Raw genomic sequence first — 17,894 nt, forward strand, 5'->3', positions numbered from 1 at the left:
GCCGCTTTTTTTTTTTTTTTTGCGCTACACAGTAAGGTATTTACCTAACTATCTTCAGTTGACTAAATCAGCAATTCCCAAACAGTGTGATCAACAGCGCACTTGCTGACAATCCACTGAAAGCTGTCTGGTCATGTGTTCTAGGCTCTCCTTGTTTTAGGGTGACCAGATGTCCCAATTTTATAGGGACAGTCCTGATTTTTGGAGCTTTTTCTTACATAGGCTCCTATTACCCCCACCCCCGTCCCAATTTTTCACACTTGCTGTCTGGTCACCCTACCTTGTTTATAGCTGCTAAATTTCATTAAGACAGGTAAAAATACATCAGCTAACATTTTCCTGAAGTTACTTTTCTATGTAAAAAGCGACAAAGAGCATGCATCTGACGAAGTGAGTATTCACCCACGAAAGCTTATGCTCCAATACGTCTGTTAGTCTGTAAGGTGCCACAGGACTCTTTATCGCTTTTTACAGATCCACACTAACATGGCTACTCCTCTGATACTTTTCTTTGTAATTAATTGCTGCGGTTGTGTCACTGCCTGCTATATTCACTCTTCATCATGCTAATGTCCATAGAGCCATTACAATGAGTTTGTTAGCCTGCTTACAGTTTGGGCGCAGAACTAGACTTGTCAGTCGTGGGCAGCAAGGGAATGCCTCCCCTCCCCTAGTTCTGCTTCCACAGTGGCAAGCAGCTTGATGAGGCCTCCCTTCTGCAGAGCTTTTCTGAGGAAAAGTCCAATATTTTATTTCAAATTTATGACTTAAAAATCCCATTCAGTAATTTGGCCATCTTATTCTTAGTCGTGTCCCAGGGCTGTTTGCCTTTTGAGGGGTCTTTTCCCTCAGGTCTGGTTCCTTGCTGAGGACCTGCAGGATCCTCTGAGGAGATTAAACTGTATGGCACACTAGAGAATAGTCAGTGCAGACTTTATTTTTCCCTGCTAGTCCAAGGTCCATGGATTAACTACCATGCGTTTTTTTGTTTGTTTGTTTGTTTTTAAACTGTCCAGCAGAATTAGGACTTCTTAATCCTTTCTTGAAGTAGCTGAGTGAAAGTGAACTAAGGAAGGGAAAAAAGCTATTAGTTAACAAAACACTGAAAAAGCATAAAGGCTCGAACTCAAAGGGGGTGTACGGTGCCTAGCACAATGGGATCCTGATCCCTGCTTAGAGTCTGTCAGTGCCATTGCAATATAAATACAAATAGTAAACTAAGAAAATGGAGAAGTAAAAACATAAAACAGCTAGAAATGAGAAACTAAATAATACATGCATGGAGGGGTTACTGCACCTTCACCAGAATTGAGCAATACTCCCTTACTCTCTAGAAAATGAAAAGAGGACAATTGAGGTGTCTGTCCCAGTGGCAGAATCTATGGACCGCTCCAAAGGAGATACTCCTTCCCCTGCTAGTGGGACCAGCGTAAGAAGGTAAAAACCAACTAATTAGATTGTCTGTCTGAGTGAATGACAAACAAATGGTGAGACAGTTTTTCCTACTGTGTTAAATTACTGTATTCTCCCAAATATGATTGGCATTCTATTGTTTCATCACAGTCTAACCTATAGAGATGGGAAATGGATTGTAACAGGGTAGCAAGTGCCTTCTGTTGAACTCGCCCTGTTAGCAAGCATTGGAACCCTCTTGGGAGATTGACTGACTGATCCCTGCTGACACTTTGTGGCAGGCGTAGCTTAACTCTTACCTACTACAGCGACTGAAGGGGTTCTTCTGTCACTGTAGGAAAGCCACCTCTGCAAGAGGTGGTAGCTGGGTCGATGGAAAAATTCTTCCATTGACCTTGTGGTGCCTACACCGGGGCTTAGTTTGACTTAATACATTGCACAGGGCATGACATTTTTCACAGCCTAGCTCTGTAGTGTAGACCAGCCCCAAGGAATTAATATGGCAAGCAGGCAGTGTGGTGTAGAGTGAGCACTGAAGTCACTTCCTGTTGGATTTACTACTTACTAACATGTTGAGTTGATGGACAGCAGCTCTTGTGACAACAAAATTGGGTAATACTTTAAAAACAAAAAATCTGGAATTTAGTTGTTTGGCGTAGAGATGAAGATTTTTCCCCCTCATTATAACAAAGGAGGATGTTTGTATTTCAGTAACTTTTCAGTACTTGCAGTTGGCCTAACAGCACTGCTTGTGTCAAAGATTTAAGTGGTTTGTTGGAGGCTGTTGATCTTTTACTAGTATTCACTTCCTCCTTCTCTCTTCCACCTCATATGCCTATAGATCTACGGGTGCTTCTAGCAAGACTTGTTCTCCATTAAGTACCACTTCGGGAAGTATGAAATTGACACCTGTCAATCAGAGGACAAAGGTAAAACTTAAAAAGGCTGCATGTTAGCATCCTCTTCGGCTATGGGCTTTCACTGCTGTGTTCTACATATGTAATGAGGATTCTAGACACATACTGTGGGCCAGATTCTGCTCTATTTATACCTGTGTAAGTCCAGAGTAAATCAACTGAAGTAAAAAGTTACTCTGATTAATAACAGAAATCAGAATCTGGACAGCATGCAGGGGACTCCCTGGTACTATGTTAATGTAACTAGTCACTTGCCTCTAGAGACTTGGGTTAAGGCACTACAAGGTACAAATGAAGTACAGTAGAACCTCAGAGTTACGAACTGACCAGTCAACCACACACCTCATTTGGAACCGAAGTATGCAATCAGGCAGCAGCCGAAACAAAGAAAAGCAAATACAGTATAGCACTGTGTTAAACGTAAACTACTAAAAAAAATGAAAGGGACAGCAGCATTTTTCTTCTGCTGTATTAAGTCAGTGTTCAGTTGTAAACTTTAGAAAGAACAACCATAACTTGTTCAGAGTTACAAACATTTCAGAGTTACGAACAGCTTCCATTCCTGACGTGTTCGTAACTCTGGGGTTCTACTGTAATGTTAGGACTCTATTCTCCCAGTGGGCATTTGTGCACATAGAACCACCATAGAATTTGGTACCTCTGACAGTCTGACTAGAAACAACCAGTGACTGAAAAAGCAAATAGGGTTTCAAGTAAAGATTGAGATACATTTGGGAGAGCCATAGGTGGGATTGGGAGGCTGGCAAACTTGCACAGAACCTACTTGGCCTGTCCATGGCAATAGTCTGTGATGTCAGTCACTTTCACTTGTACAAATGTTAAATCTTTTTCCGAATGTAAAGAAAAATGGTCAGAATCTAGATTTCCAGTATCCTGCTGAGGGTGAGATTTCCTTCCTTCTCCTCCTGTTAAACAAGGAAGCTTTGAACACTCTGTAGAGTAACGCTTTCTGCCGGGCCATTGTCTGATCAGCATTTGTATTCTTGGGAGGTATCATAGTGCTGATAGCAGAAAGAGAAGTTATAGTAGTCCTCACATAGTGGGAAGCTAGAGGATCTGTAGCAGCTGGTAATAACTGGTAAGCTTGTGGGAGTGAAAGGACTGTACAAATCTCACTTCAGTTCCTCTCCCCATCCCTCTGTCAACAGGTGGAGAGGCAAAGAGAAGAAGGCTGGTTTGCACTATCAATGCATATCATGTAACTGAAGCTGAATCACATAGACTTTATTTTATATATACTTATTTATTTTTTTGTGAACCACCTGTAGATTTCTGCAGTCCCTCTCCGCAAAACATGAATTTTAACTCTCAAAGTGCCTACTTGTCAGTGCCACTAGTATACAGAGAGCCATCAGCTTATTATGTTTATGCTCTCCTTCAGACTCATTCAATTGCAATTACTGCCTTGAGAATGGGGCACAGAAGGTGGGAATAGAATGTGACATTCCAGTCCCTATTGGATGAAGAGGAGCTAAATTGAGGCTGATTTTAGCCCATTTCTATACCTCAGCAATACAGTCACCCACATTAGACATGCTGAAGAAAGGGGCTTCTGGAGAAGACACCCAACTATTTTTTTCATGCACCATCTCAGATACATGTCAGCATAAGATAAGGAAATAAATAGGACAATCCAGTTGAAAAGAGGTGTGTGTGTGTGTGTGTGTAATGGAACAGTTTGGAATACCATTGGTGAATCACTTTGTGGAGTCACTGTAAAGCACTTACCTCAGAAATCAACCAGTTCTTTGTGTTGTGACTGGTTTGTGGAAGCTGTCTTCTTGTACAAAGAGAATCCTCATGTCTGAAAGTCATGACAGATGGGTTAGTCATGTCCACAACACCACAGAGGCAGCTACTGTTTTGACTTTTGACATCCAAACTATTCCCCAGCCTCACATCACAACTCCAGTCTCACTGCTTCTGTGCCACAATGAGCAGCTCTTCTGTGCAGCCCTGTTCTGAGCTCTGGGGCTGAGCAGGATTTTCCTTTATGCGGGGGGGAAATGTTTAAAGGAGAGAATACCTTCCTTTTTCCAGATTCTGCTATCGCCTTCTCCATTCTATATGGTTTTTTGATTAAATGACCAAAGGCCTTCATTGTCTTACAATATAGGGTCTGATCAGATTGCGTACATTCTGTTTTCACTAAGTTAATATCAATCAATCTTTTCTAGTTTAGTTTCTCTCCTTTACCTGCCCTCCCATCCACGTTGTGGTAGTTAGGTGCTCCTTCCTCAATGTGAGAAATTTCTTAATATTTTAGGGCATCCAGGTGGGCAACTGGATTGCTCCATAGTTCATCTGCTTGTCACCCTCTGACTTTTCCATTTCTAGTACCTTATTTTCCATCTCGTAGGTGGGCCAGGAAATTAAGTGCTGCTTAGTCAGGACAAAGTCCTAAAATCTGGTGCTTTGTGTTGTAAGCTAGCATGTCACATGTTTGAAAATATACAAAGACAACTATTCATTATAGAACTATATTATAAGACAGGTATAAGCCCTTCAGGTCTCAGCATGTTCCATAGATCTGTTCCAATTTCTTAAAATGGAAAGAATTAGAGTATTTTATGAGAAGAGCCTCTGCTCTTAATTCTGCTCATCCTTCCTCTGTTCTAGGTGGACTGATTGCTTTTCCCATCAGGTATGATGTAAAAATAGAGGATTCGCTGTATATGGGGAATAGACTATTTAAAAATATTATAAATATAATATTCTCTTCACAGGGAATCCTCTGTTCTGGCATTTCCCTCCCTATACACGCTTTGAATGTTTCTAGGATTTAAAAGCTATGGACATTTCTCAACTAGGGCTGCAATGTGTTTTACAGAGGGATCTGTTCAAAAAAATCTGGGAGCATTAGCTGCCTCTGGTCTTGGAGCATGGCTGACCCATTAATTATGATTTCGACTTGAAAATTCTTTGTTTTAGGAAGACATTTATGGTAAATTTAAAATGTTTCATTGAGGTTGTAACTCTTACCTCCAGGCCCTTGGTCTCTGATACAGTGGTGAACTACATGGAGTACTATACCCAAGTGCTACCGCAGCTATGTTAAATTGTTTTGGGTCCTGTGAGTACGTATAATCCAGGGGTTGTGATCTTGTACAAGTTTATTTGATATTTTAATGTATCAATCTTTAATTTTAATGATAAACTGTAAATAAAATTCAGTAATCAAGAGGCTGTGCATAGCTCTTTATTTTGTTATGTTACTATAGCATGCTTGAGTAGCAACCTCTATGGTTAAGAATGAATAATAGTTTGTGTGATAAACCCCAGTTTTCAGACTTTAAGAAAGTAAAAAGTTTTATCTTCTTGGGGCTGAAGTTTTCCATGCTTGGTCTCTCCACATAAAAAAGCCTGCCTGAGTGCAAAGTGTAAGCAAAATCCTTTAGTTGTTTGAGTCTTAAGAGAATGGAGAAATTTGTTCCCTTTTTTTTTTTTGCTGTGTAATTATTATTTGGGGGGGAATTCCATAGAAACAATAGAATCTCTCAACGTGGGATTTGGTATGTACTGATCAAACATCCATTGTAATCTACAGGAGGCCTTTTAGTCAATAGGGGCTGAATCAGGCACTTAACTTTAATGAAGTTTAACAAAGTGCAAGGCCTATCTGTTAAATGACCAAGTTAAGACTGTTGGAAAATCCATCCAGGCGGATGCACAGTGGAGATCAATTGTGGATGGGCTGCATATCCATGCACATCCATGATAGCTCTATTATTGCTGAATTGTTCCAAACCAGTTCACACATTGCAAATGTTCCAGCATATCTATTAGGGTGGGGTGAATTATCCTCTTGCTAATCTGTCGGCCTAGTTTCTTACCTACCCGGTCATCTAACCCTGCTCTCACAGTAGGTCTAAAAAAGCTCTTGGATCTTAAAGTCCAAACAGCAAGATTTCTGGGGCAAAACCTTGTCCCCATTAAGTCAGTGGCAAAACTTCCAGTGGTCTCAGGAGGGCCACATGTGCTCTCAAGTCAGATTAGACTAAATGTCCCTGTGTTTGTCTCCGAGTTGGTAATACCCCTTGCATTAGCCTGCTAAACCCAGGGCTGTGAGTTCAATCCTTGAGGGGGCCATTTAGGGATCTGGGGCAAAAATCTGTCTGGGGATTGGTCCTGCCTTGAGCAGGGGGTTGGACTAGATGACCTCCTGGGGTCCCTTCCAACCCTGATATTCTATGATTAAACTCTCTGGGGATGTCTCTTTTTCTGTCTGACACCACAGTGCTGCCTGAGAACTGAACACCCCTTATCTGGTCTGAAAACTGTCTGCAACTGGGATTTAGGAGAATTGTTTGCTTAACTGCTGGAACCCCTCATAACAGTGTAAGGCAGAAGGCAGTCACTGTGCAGAGTTCAGTGTCCTCACATGCCAATGGATGGGGGAATTTTGCACCACTGAACATGCACAGAATTCACGTACCCTGCAGAAAAATGACTTTCTGATAGGGAAGCTGCAAGAGCAGTCACGCACCACTCCCTAGCTGTGCAGGTGCATAGTTTCAGGAACCCAGAGCAGCCAGCAGAGAGACCAATCATTGCAGGGCCGGAGGCACCCCAGCCAGTGGCTCCTACCCTGAGCCAGGATCAGCTGCTAGTCCCAGCTGGGCTGGAGGAAGAAGGGGATGGAACTTCCTCTTCCTCTGCAAGGAGGGGCTGGGGCTGTCAAACAATTCTCCACCCCCATAAAACTTCCCCAGCTACAGGAAGTTCAGCATCCTCCCCTGCTTCCTGCCCCCATAGCTCCTTAGCTGCCTGGGGTCACTGTATGGGGAGCTGCTCCCCCATTCACCCAACCCCCATGCATCTGGACCTCCCATACCAAGCCTCACCCCATACACCCAGAACCCCCCTAGCCCTCCATACCCAAACCCTACCTCATTGAACCTCAACTCCTGCATCTGGAGCCCCCAGACCTCCTGCCTCCAGTCCCCCCACCCCTTTGCCCAGACTACCCCTCACTGAGCTCCCTACATTCAAACCCCCACCCTGATGAGCTGCACCACCCTGAGCCCCCATATCCACACCCCCATACCTCTGACCCCCAGTTAGCTGCACCCAGACCCCCCCCACACCAAGCCCTTCTCCCCCAGTAGCCAGACTTCCCTGCTGAGATCCCACACCCTTCTGCTGAGCCCCAACCACTTTCACCTGGAAGCCCCTGCAGAGTCCCATTGCCTCTGCACCTAGAACCCCCCCAATGAGCCTCTGTGCATCCAGATGCCCCCTCACCTAAACACCCCACTGAGCTGCCTGCACCCAGATTGTCCCACACAGAATCCTCTCACCCCATACCTGGATCCCCCCACACTGAGCCCCTCCATACTTGGATGCTGCCTGGTTGAGCCTGCCTGCCTGCCCCACAGCTGGTGCGCCTGGCGCAGAGGGGCAGGGCTTTAGGGTGTTTCTGGGGCAGGCCCAGGCCTTGTGCTGTGTCGGGTGCAGCCTCACCACTGAGTCCGTGCCCTCGGGGTAGGGGGTGGGGAGGCTGCAGGGTGATCTCCCACATTCATGCAGCTGGTGGCCTGTGCTCCCCACTGCCGTGCTGGAGCCTCTGCATTTATTTATTGACAAATAAAACTTGCAGTTTCAAAATATTGTGTGCATAATTTTTATTTTTTAGGCACAGAATGCCCTCAGGAGTGTGGGGAGACGGCAGGGTAGCCAACGCTGATATCTTAATCATTTTTTCTACTGATCTCTCAATTTTGGACCATGCAATAGAGTATAGCAGTCACCACTAGTGCACACATCTTACATTTGTATTATGGTATATCAGTGAAGGGAGTCTCTGGATGGAGCTGATACGGATTGTACTGTGTTAAATAGAATCAAAGACTTAGTCCCATCTAGCCCATTGCCAGAGGGGTCAGTACAAGGTCATCTTTTGACAATGGGTTTCTGTTTTCACATAAGGAAAACAGTGGAAATGTTTCATTTTTCCCCAGGCCTTTCAACTTCCTCCTTTTGTCTTAAGTGCCATATTCTGCAGAATGACAGCTGCAAGCCACAGCAAACACAAAATCAGAGACTGACAAAGGAGAGCTGCTTTGCCTCTATTTGTAATGAATGTGTTAAGTAGAGCTGATCAACACTCTGCAATTGAAAAATTATCTAATTGGAAAATGTGGCAAAATATTTCATGGAAAAAAATGTTGTTTTGGGGTTGTCGTTTTTTTTTTTTTTTTTTTTTTTTTAATTTTTTAACCAAAAAAATTCTAAACAAGTTTATTTGGAAGGAAAATTTTCATGTTTCATTTTTGTTCTTCATTTTTTATTTCTAGATTTTCAGGGGTTTCCCCATCTCTCCCCATTTATGTTTCACTGGAAAAAGTTGGGAAATAGTTTGAGGTTTTTAAAAGTGTAAAGTGCTTTTCCCCCACCCCCTCACTTTCAAACTATTTTATGTTCTCTTCCCCCTACTTTTCCAGTGGGGGATGTGAGGTGGGGAAAAAGAAGTGAAAGTAGGAGAGAGAGGCAGACCAGCAATCCTGAACCTGGGAAAGCCAGAATTCTTCAGTTTCTTTTTGACTTAATAGTATTTGGGTTTCTGGAAACTGAAGTTTTCATTATGGTTTGACATCTTGAAACAATTGTTTCCATTTTGTTTTAAAACCCTGATATTTATCAAAGGAACTGTCTCATTTCCCTGCTCCTTAGACAGACAGCTGTAATGTAAAGCCATGGTGGCTCCTATTTGCAGATGATTGTTCTCTCCAGGCGTGTTTCTAGTAGTGGTCGGACATGTGACTGTATCTCCTCTCTGAAAAAGGAAAAGAGGAGAACAGTGGTTGAGTGTTTGGATGTGGCCTGTGAGCTGTGCCAAGATGCTTCAGTGCTAGGACCTGCAGGTAGGTAGCCAAGAAAGAGTTCCTATCCCCAGTGAATGTCCTGTTGTGGGTCAGGGACCTTGCTAGAAAAGTTTTGGCTTTTGCTGTGCACAGCTTGGGGAAGCACCTGAAAGTTGTAGACTCTGCTTCTTTTGTGCATACAACTTTCTAGCATTTCTGCTCTTAATACCGAGCCTGAGGCTCTGATGTATACCAAGTATGATGGATTTTGCTGCTTGAAGGCTGGGGTACCCAAACACGAGCTACACCAGCAACTACCCAGGAGCCTCAGAGCCATGTCTTATTGGTCAATTTGCATACAGAAAACTTCATTAAGGTGGGGACTGAGACTGCTGCTGCTCCACAACAGAGCCTCCTGCTCCCCCTGCCCTTCTGGGATATGCAACCCTTAACCATTAGAAAACCAGGACAGGCTCAGGGAAGGTCTTCTCACATATCCCATGTTATGGGGACGGAGGATAATATCTCATAGGTGTATGGTGGAGGAGTCCACTCAGCTGGTAATTAATACTTAGGGCCCAAATCCACAAAGGTAAGTAGGCTCCTGACTTCCATTGATTTCAACAGAAGTGAGGAACCTAAGTATGTTTGTGGATCTGGGACGTAGCTCTTTATATAGCACTCTTTATCCACAGATCTCAAAGTGCTTTATAAAGGTGGGTCAGTATCATTATCCCATTTTTCAGCTGGGGAACTGAGGCACAGACAGCAGAGTACCTTCCCTGAAGTCCCACAACAGCTCAGTGGCACAGCAAGGACTAGAATCCAGGTCTCCTGTGTCCCAGTGCAATGCCTTATCCATTGGACCACACTGTTTCTTACAGTGAGATCATTGGGTGAATCCCATTTTTACTGTCATTCCCCAGAAAAAGGACTCACTTGGAATCTTGTGGATGGATCTAACTGGCCGATTAAGCTCATCCTCCTCTTTAATGTGGCAGATGTAGATCTCATAGAGTTTCACAGGGTATTTCAGGATGGACAACACTCGGTGAGCGCCGTCCTTCTTCTCCTCCAGGATTTCCACTGTGGAGTAGCTGGTCAGATCCTCCTCCTTTCGGTTGTGCCATGTCACTTTGGGCATGTGATACCATCCCTCAGAGATACACTGGGCCACAATTTTATCATTGATTGTGCTGAACTGCACCTGTGGCTCTTCAGCATCTAATTATAGTGGAAAAACAAAACAATTAGTATGTTTCTAATGACGCCCCCAGTAGTAATTGCTCTGTTAGTGATCTAACAGAAATGTTCTGTCTTAAAATTAAGCTGGAAATGTCTGTGATGCATGTCTGTAACATAATGGAAAGTGCAGCCAGCCAGCCATCCTCACTGTCCTCCAACCCCTGCCCTCTCCCAGGGTGGCTCTTATTTGCTGAGGGGAAGACTGAGCCATGTAACTGGGACAAACCAGCTGGAATCGGAGCCTCACCATGGGTACAGATTTAGAGTTCACAGCAAATCTGAAGAATTATAAATAAAAACTGATCAAAAAGAGGGAGGAATAACTTTAGAGGAGTCTGAGGGTATGGCAGGATCATACAAATGACCCCACTAATCTCTGAGAGCAGCTTGAGGAACTCTTCATTTTTTCTGCACCTCCTTCCAAACTGCCTGGCCTGGGGGAAAGCACAGCAGGCACATTCCTGAGGGTTACTTCATGTAGGAAAGTGCCACTCAGTAATGGCCCCATATTTATGGGTGGATCCAGAGATCCATTATAAGCCCTATTTTAACCTCCTTCCCTCTGGGCTCAGAGACTGTACAATATAATTTGTAATGGTTAATATTAGCATAAAACTTGGAAGGGATATAAAAGCTCATGCTTCAGGGATTAAGCCAATCTCTAACTACTAGCGGTTAGGAGAAGACTTCCCCAGTGGGTTGGGTGGGTGGATTATCCCACATCTACCTACTGGGGGGGGGGGAGTCTTGTACCTTTCTCCGAAGCACCTGGTGCTGGCCATGGTTGGAGACAGGAAACTGGCCTGGCTGGACATTGGGTCTGATCCAGCGTGACAAATCCTACTATTTGGGCTCTGAAGTGTGTGTGATCACTTTCACAGGACAGTAGACTTGTCAGGAAAGTTGAAGGAAATTGATCAGTATTTGAGAGATGTCTTTGGAAATCCCTCTTGTTTGAATTTTAAACTAAGTATATAATATTTTAATGGGGACCCCCTCTAACTTAAAAATGAATTAAATGTCCATGTTGTCCCATCAATCCCACTTTGAAGGCTCTGCGAGCCTCATTAGCCCAGCAATCTCCTTGTAAGTCTCATTGAAAGTTAATGGGACTTAGATGCCTCAGGGTGGGATTCACACAAGAGACTTAACTGCAACTGAAGGCACTTAGGCACCCATGTGGTTAAGTGTCTGTCATCCAGGGCCGGCTCCAGGCACCAGCCTGGCAAGCAGGTGCTTGGGGCGGCCGCTCCGGAGAGGGGCGGCACGTCCAGCTATTCGACGGCAATTTGGCCGATGGTCCCTCACTCCCGCTTGGAGCGAAGGACCTCCCGCCGAATTGCTGCCGCAGATCGCGATCGCGGCTTTTTTTTTTTTTTTTTTTTTTGCTGCTTGGGGCGGCCAAAACCCTGGAGCCGGCCCTGCTGCCATCAAAGTCCCCAAGGCACCTAAATCTCAGTGTTTGGGCTGGTATGCAGCTGCCTAAATCCTGACATCGCTCAGCAGTTGAGCACCCAACTCACATGTAAAACCCAGCGAGACTCACGAGCTAAGCGTCCTGCCCCTGTCTATCTTGCCTGCCGGGCTGGTCAAGTAGGTGTGCTCAGAGCACACCTAACACCACACAAAAGATGCCAGAGAAGGTGATGATTTCCCCACACACACACCCAACCTTTAGCCCAGGGGTTAGGGCACACATCTGGAATGTGGGAAACCCAAGTTCAAGTTCCTGCCCCACATCAGGGAGAGGGGAGATATATCCAGGTCTTCTATATCCTCAGTGAGTCCTCTAACCACTAGGCCAGCAGTTAGTGTACATTGGTGGCTTTAATCATCAGCTAGGGATCAACAATCAGCTATGCCCAGGTTAGGTTTCTGCCCCTTTCCTCAGAGTTATTTATTGTCTTCACAAAGACAGAAAAGGGTGCAAGAAGTAACACAACTGTCTGTTTAGGTGTGCAGCCTCTGGTCCTCTAGCCTCTGGTAGATACCAGGTAGGCTCCAGAAGGACCTGAACCAAGCTCTCAGGAAGTGAGAGGCTAGTGCTGATCAAAGACATACACTCTGAAGTAGAAATGGAGACAAAAACATTCTTACCATCCACGAGGAGCTTGATTATCCTTTCTCCCCTTCCCTTTAAGCTGGTAGCTGTGCATTTGTATATTGCCTGGTCAGGAAAATTCACATATTCCAATAAGAGTGAAAGATTCCCCTGAGAAATGGCCTCCCAGTCTACCTGGACTCTCCCCTCGTACTGGGAGCTTTGCTCTTCCAACTGCTCCTGGTTGTTGCTAAAACTGTAAACCACCTTCGAAGAAAACTCATAGAAATCATGCAGTGTTAAAAAATATTGATAATATTCCCGATCATCTTCCACCTCATATTCCTCCTTGATATACTCCCTCTCCCAGGAGAAGAAAAGGTCATCTGTGCCATCCACAAAGGAGAAATAGCAGGGTAAGGTAACAGCGCTGTAGGGTTGTGCCCTTAATTCTTCCACAGCCTCTGGGAATGGCACACAGAGTTAGTAATCATTCAATCAGGCAGCGACCAACCCTGTGCCCGGCTCTGGACATCAGATTTACAGGACTGCTACTCCAGAGCTGCCCACCCGGCCTCTGTGTTGCAACTCCTTGTGCCACTGTTACCTGCTTCCCATTTCACATGGTCTATATTACTTATGCCAAAGGCCTGTGCCAATATTTCCCTAGACCCAAGGGACCACAGGCACCACAGACTTAGGGGGACCAGAGTTACTGGCATGAAAAACGTGGTGCCATAGGTGGTGGGAAGTGGTGAGCATAGGGTGAAGAAGTTCAGGAGGGGGCGGGAACGTTCATAAGGGAGCGAGGTGCCTTTCCCCCCTGTAGCAGCGCAGCCGGGCTAAGAGTGGCTCTGACACTGGTTGACAAACTAACGGGGTTTGTAAGCTGGTAAGAGGCTAGGCTGGGCCTCCAAAACTGGCAGCTTTCTGGTTTCTAAGGGCACCTCCTTACTGGGTTGGGAGTAGCGGGAAACAAGCAGGATAGGAAGGGTGGGTAAGGGCAGGTCAAGTTCTCCAGCTCAGCATCTCCTTCAGGGCGCCAGTCTGCATCGGTTACCAAAATTGGCAAACACTTGGGGGGAGGGATTCATTCATCCCAGCGCAGGGCCAGAGGGGAGGCAGTTTGCATCTCCCCTGTTCAGGGCCCAGTGTGGTCCCTGATGCAGGTTAGGGCAGCCCAAGTCACACTGCTGCTTCAGTAGCCCCTAGAAGGCTTTGCCAGGGCTATGAACCACAAGATGCTGGTCTGCTCTTGCCACCCACCCTTCCCATTTGCCTTCAGCCCAGATCCACAACACTCCCTGTGAATGAGGTTGCTATGGGATATAGGAGCCACCTGTACCAGCAGTATTCCCTGGAGTAGATTTACACATCTTCTTGCCTACCTAAGGGGGCTGCAGGACAAGAGTGAAGTGTCAGAGACAGACTCTGAAAACAGGGACAATTCTAGTTTCCAGACACACATGGTCACCCTACTCATAAAACAGCCTACTTTATCTACTGTGTTTATAGAAATCTCAAAACCACAGATGACCAGATACCAAACTTGACTCTTCCTGCTCTCTAAACACTAGATGGAGGCTCACAAGTATCACAGGAGACAGGCTGACTCCAGATGCTTACCATTTGGAATGGGTGGGGGCAGAGGTAAAGTTTTTTGTGATACTTTGGCCATAATTCCCATCATTTCATGCATTTAGATTTTTTTTTGACCATGCTCGTATTGTAGAATTGTCTGGCCTTCCAACACTGGGTTGTTAGAAAACTATAATGTTCTAAGTTGGTTTGTTTGTTAATTTATCAGTGCAACCTTATAATCTTAACTCCAGTTTAACAAAGTCTTTTCCTGGGCTAAGCAATTTGTAAGGTGAGTCATGGTAACAGCCTGCCGAAAGCATTTATTTATTATGATATTTATCGTGCATTTCTTAATTCCAAGTACTTTACAACATTTTAAAAACTAACAATAATTTAGAACTACCCATATTCCAATATATTCATAGAACTGTCCATTTGCCAGTAAACAACCCACCATGGTAGTAGGAAGGCGCAAACACTAAAAGGAAGTGAGATCATCTCTGGTGATATACAATGGTGTAACTAGGAGAAACTGGGTGAAATTAAACACAGCAAAATTTAGGCTGAATCTCAGGAAATGCTTTCTGACAGTGAGATGTCTGAGGCTGTAGAATAGTCTCCCTGGAAGAGGGGTGGAAGCCCCTTTGCTTGTTACATTGAAAACTAGACAGGACAAAGACTAAAAAAATATTCTATAGGGCATAATCTTGCCATGGTGCCCAGATGGGGATGGACTAGCTATGACCTAATAGGTCTTTTACCTCACTAACATCTGTGATTCTAAGTGTCTGTGAAGATAATTTCATTTTCCCTCCTAACTTGGATGTGATCATTCAGCTGCACATTGAAATAGCAATGTCTCCATATATTTCAATGGTTAGACATTCAGGCAAATGCATAAATGCCTCATGAGCATTTCATCTGAACTCAGAAAACACAAAACACCCTTGTCTCTACCCTCATCCACTCACCTGAGGGAAAGCTCAGCAGCAGGAGCAGTGAGGCGTGGACGGACACCACAAGGAAGACCATCCTGAAACCTCAGAAAGAGGGTTTGTGCCTGGACTACTGCCCCAGTTCCCAAGTACTCTGCGCCTGCTAGAAGGTCTCAAGGGAAGAGGTTATACTGGGCAGACTTCCGGGATCTCTTGGCAGGCAGGACTGGCATTGACAGCTGCATCTCAGGCTTCTCTTCCCTGTGCTTCTAGAATAATGTTGTCATAAACATACAGCTAAGGGTAGCATACAATCCCTCTTTGCCCTGTAAAGGGTTAATTCCTCTTTTACCTGTAAAGGGTTAAGAAGCTCAGATAACCTGGGTGGCACCTGACCAAAAGGACCAATAAGGGGAGAAGATACTTTCAAATCTGTGGGGGAAGGGTTTTTGTCTGTTTCCTGGTGTCAACAAGGAACCAAGGCAGGGAAAATACATCCCTCTAAGCCATATCTAAACTAAGCATCTAATATTGCAGAAATAGTAAGTAATAGCAAAGAAATGTGTTAGATTATCTTTTGTTTTAGCTTGTGAATTTTCCCTCTGCTAAGAGGGAGGTTTATCCCTGTTTTTGTAATTTTAAAGTTTTGCCTAGAGGGGAAATCCTCTGTGTTTTTGAATCTTTTGTTATTCTGTAAAGTACTTACCATCCTGATTTTACAGAGGTGATTCTTTTACCTTTTCTTTAATTAAAATTCTTCTTTTAAGACCCCGATTGATTTTTGTTCTTAAGATCCAAGGGTTTGGGTCTGTGTTCACCTGTACCAATTGGTGAGGATATTATTCTCAAATCTTCCCCAGGAAAGGGGGTGCAGGGCTTGGGGGAATATTTTGGGGGAATAGGACTCCAAGTGGTCCTTAGGAGAAAGGGAACAGAGCTCATCTGTGGAGCCAGCTCCTTCGGCTGCCACCCCCTGATTTTTGGAACAATTTATTCCACTATTAATAATAAAAGTATTAGTCACAAGCCTACAGCCAGCAATCCGGACCAGCAGACTCCTCCTATGATTTCTTGCAAAAGGCTGAGACCAAGCCAAGAAGGAGGGCAGGGAACAAGCCAGTTCCCATCTTGAACTAGGTAGACATTTCTACTCTGGCCATCAGATGCTATTTCTGCATCTTTAGATAAATAAGAAAGAGGCACCTGTCTGGGTTAAAGCCAGTACTTACCTTTGGTCACTCCACATCTCTTGGTACAGGCAACCAAGTGCAGGTGAGGATGGTGATAAAGAAGCAGGAAGTAAGGTGCTGGAGAGGAGACATCCCTCTGTGTGCCAAGAGGCACCCCCTAGGAGCCGTAAGGCAGGCTGAGCTCTTGCCGTGATGAACACGAAACAGGGCTTTCCATTCTCCATTAAAATGAACCATTTTTCCTCTTTCCTGTTTTAAATTCAGTAGTATTTAAAAGCAAATAAAACGAGCTGCCTTCTCCGACATGGAGCTAGTGTGCCCCTTGTTCTGGGCACATTGCACATGAAGGGACTCTGTGTTTCTTGGTCTTGGGGACCCCATGCATCTATGGGCTGGGTGAGGAGGCAGGAAACAGATCACATGTCCAGGGAACGAAGATCAAAAATCCCACCAGCCTGTGGAGCTGTGGACAGTCAGCCTATCTCATGTACATTGATGTAAATCAAGAGAAACTCCACAGAAACAATGGAAACATACCAGTGTAAAAATGATGTGAGATTGGGGTCAGGACCTGGGCTTTCAGAAAGACACTTTCCTCACTTAAGACAAGAGAGTTTGGAATATTATTCCTGACCGACAGATTGCTGGTCACTGGAGAATTAGTAAAACAGGAGTAAGTGCAATGTACATTAGAGAATACCAAACAGGGTGCAGGGAAGGAGTTGGGTGAACGAGATGCTGGGGTTGGGTTTTGGCTCAAGTAATCAACTAGGCAGGAAGATTATGCTAGATTCTTTCAGCCAGGGCACAAAAATATGCAACCCAATTCACAGAAGATTTTCTGCCTGTTAATACATATGGCAAACAGTCTGATACTAGGAACATGCCCATCTGGGAAATACTGCCTGCAATAGGAAACTGAAAAATCTATGATTTTCTTCATAGTTGCTTCTCACCGGCCCTTCACCCTCACCTCCACCACAGGGCCTCTTGCTGCCATCACATTGTCAGGGTGAAGTACAGCACAGGCCAGAACCCATTTCTTCTGGGTCCTAGGATGTGACCCTAAACACAGGGTCATCTTTTCTTCTTCCTACAGCCACTGTTACCTTCACAGCATGCAGGCAGTACACTTAACAGGGGTAACTATTGCCCAGGGAAATTCAGCTGGGTCTCTCAGCATGCAGGCAACCAAAGCCAGAATTAAGAAAAAAGAGCCACAGTGGTTAAACAACAAAGTAAAAGAAGCAGTGAGAGGCAAAAAGGCATCCTTTAAAAAGTGGAAGACAAATCCTAATGAGGAAAATAGAAAAGAGCATAAACTCTGGCAAATGAAGTGTAAAAATATAATTAGAAAGACCAAAAAAGAATTTGAAAAACAGCTAGTCAAAGACTCCAAAAGTAATAGCAATTTTTTTTTTAAATACATCAGAAACAGAAAGCCTGCTAAACAACCAGTGGGGCCACTGGACGATCGAGATGCTAAAGGAGCACTCAAAGCCGATAAGTCCATTGCGGAGAAACTAAATTAATTCTTTGCATCGGTCTTCACTGTTGAGGATGTGAGGGAGATTCCCAAACCTGAGTCATTCTTTTTGGGTGATAGATCTGAGGAACTGTCCCAAATTGAGGTGTCATTAAAGGAGGTTTTGGAACAAATTGATAAACTAAACAGTAATAAGTCTCCAGGACCTGATGGTATTCACCCAAGAGTTCTGAAGGAACTCAAATGTGAAATTGCAGGACTA

The 17,894-nt window shown here is 44.5% G+C and overlaps 1 protein-coding gene across 3 annotated transcripts in view; it reads left to right on the top strand.

Moving 5' to 3' along the window:
• The window catches only part of SPICE1 (spindle and centriole associated protein 1), a 33,156-nt gene extending 27,624 nt beyond the window's left edge, over positions 1–5,532 (top strand). For all 3 annotated transcript variants that reach the window (XM_034788205.1, XM_034788191.1, XM_034788196.1), the window contains 3 exons: positions 1,335–1,437; positions 2,255–2,342; positions 3,500–5,532. In XM_034788205.1, coding sequence (XP_034644096.1) covers positions 1,335–1,437; positions 2,255–2,342; positions 3,500–3,553 — 245 coding nt within the window. In that variant the 3' untranslated portion in view covers positions 3,554–5,532. The remainder of the gene's footprint in view (positions 1–1,334; positions 1,438–2,254; positions 2,343–3,499) is intronic.
• The last annotated feature ends 12,362 nt before the right edge of the window (positions 5,533–17,894 follow it).

The sequence above is a fragment of the Trachemys scripta genome, chromosome 1 (assembly GCF_013100865.1).
Source record: "Trachemys scripta elegans isolate TJP31775 chromosome 1, CAS_Tse_1.0, whole genome shotgun sequence".
Lineage (NCBI taxonomy): Eukaryota > Metazoa > Chordata > Testudines > Emydidae > Trachemys > Trachemys scripta.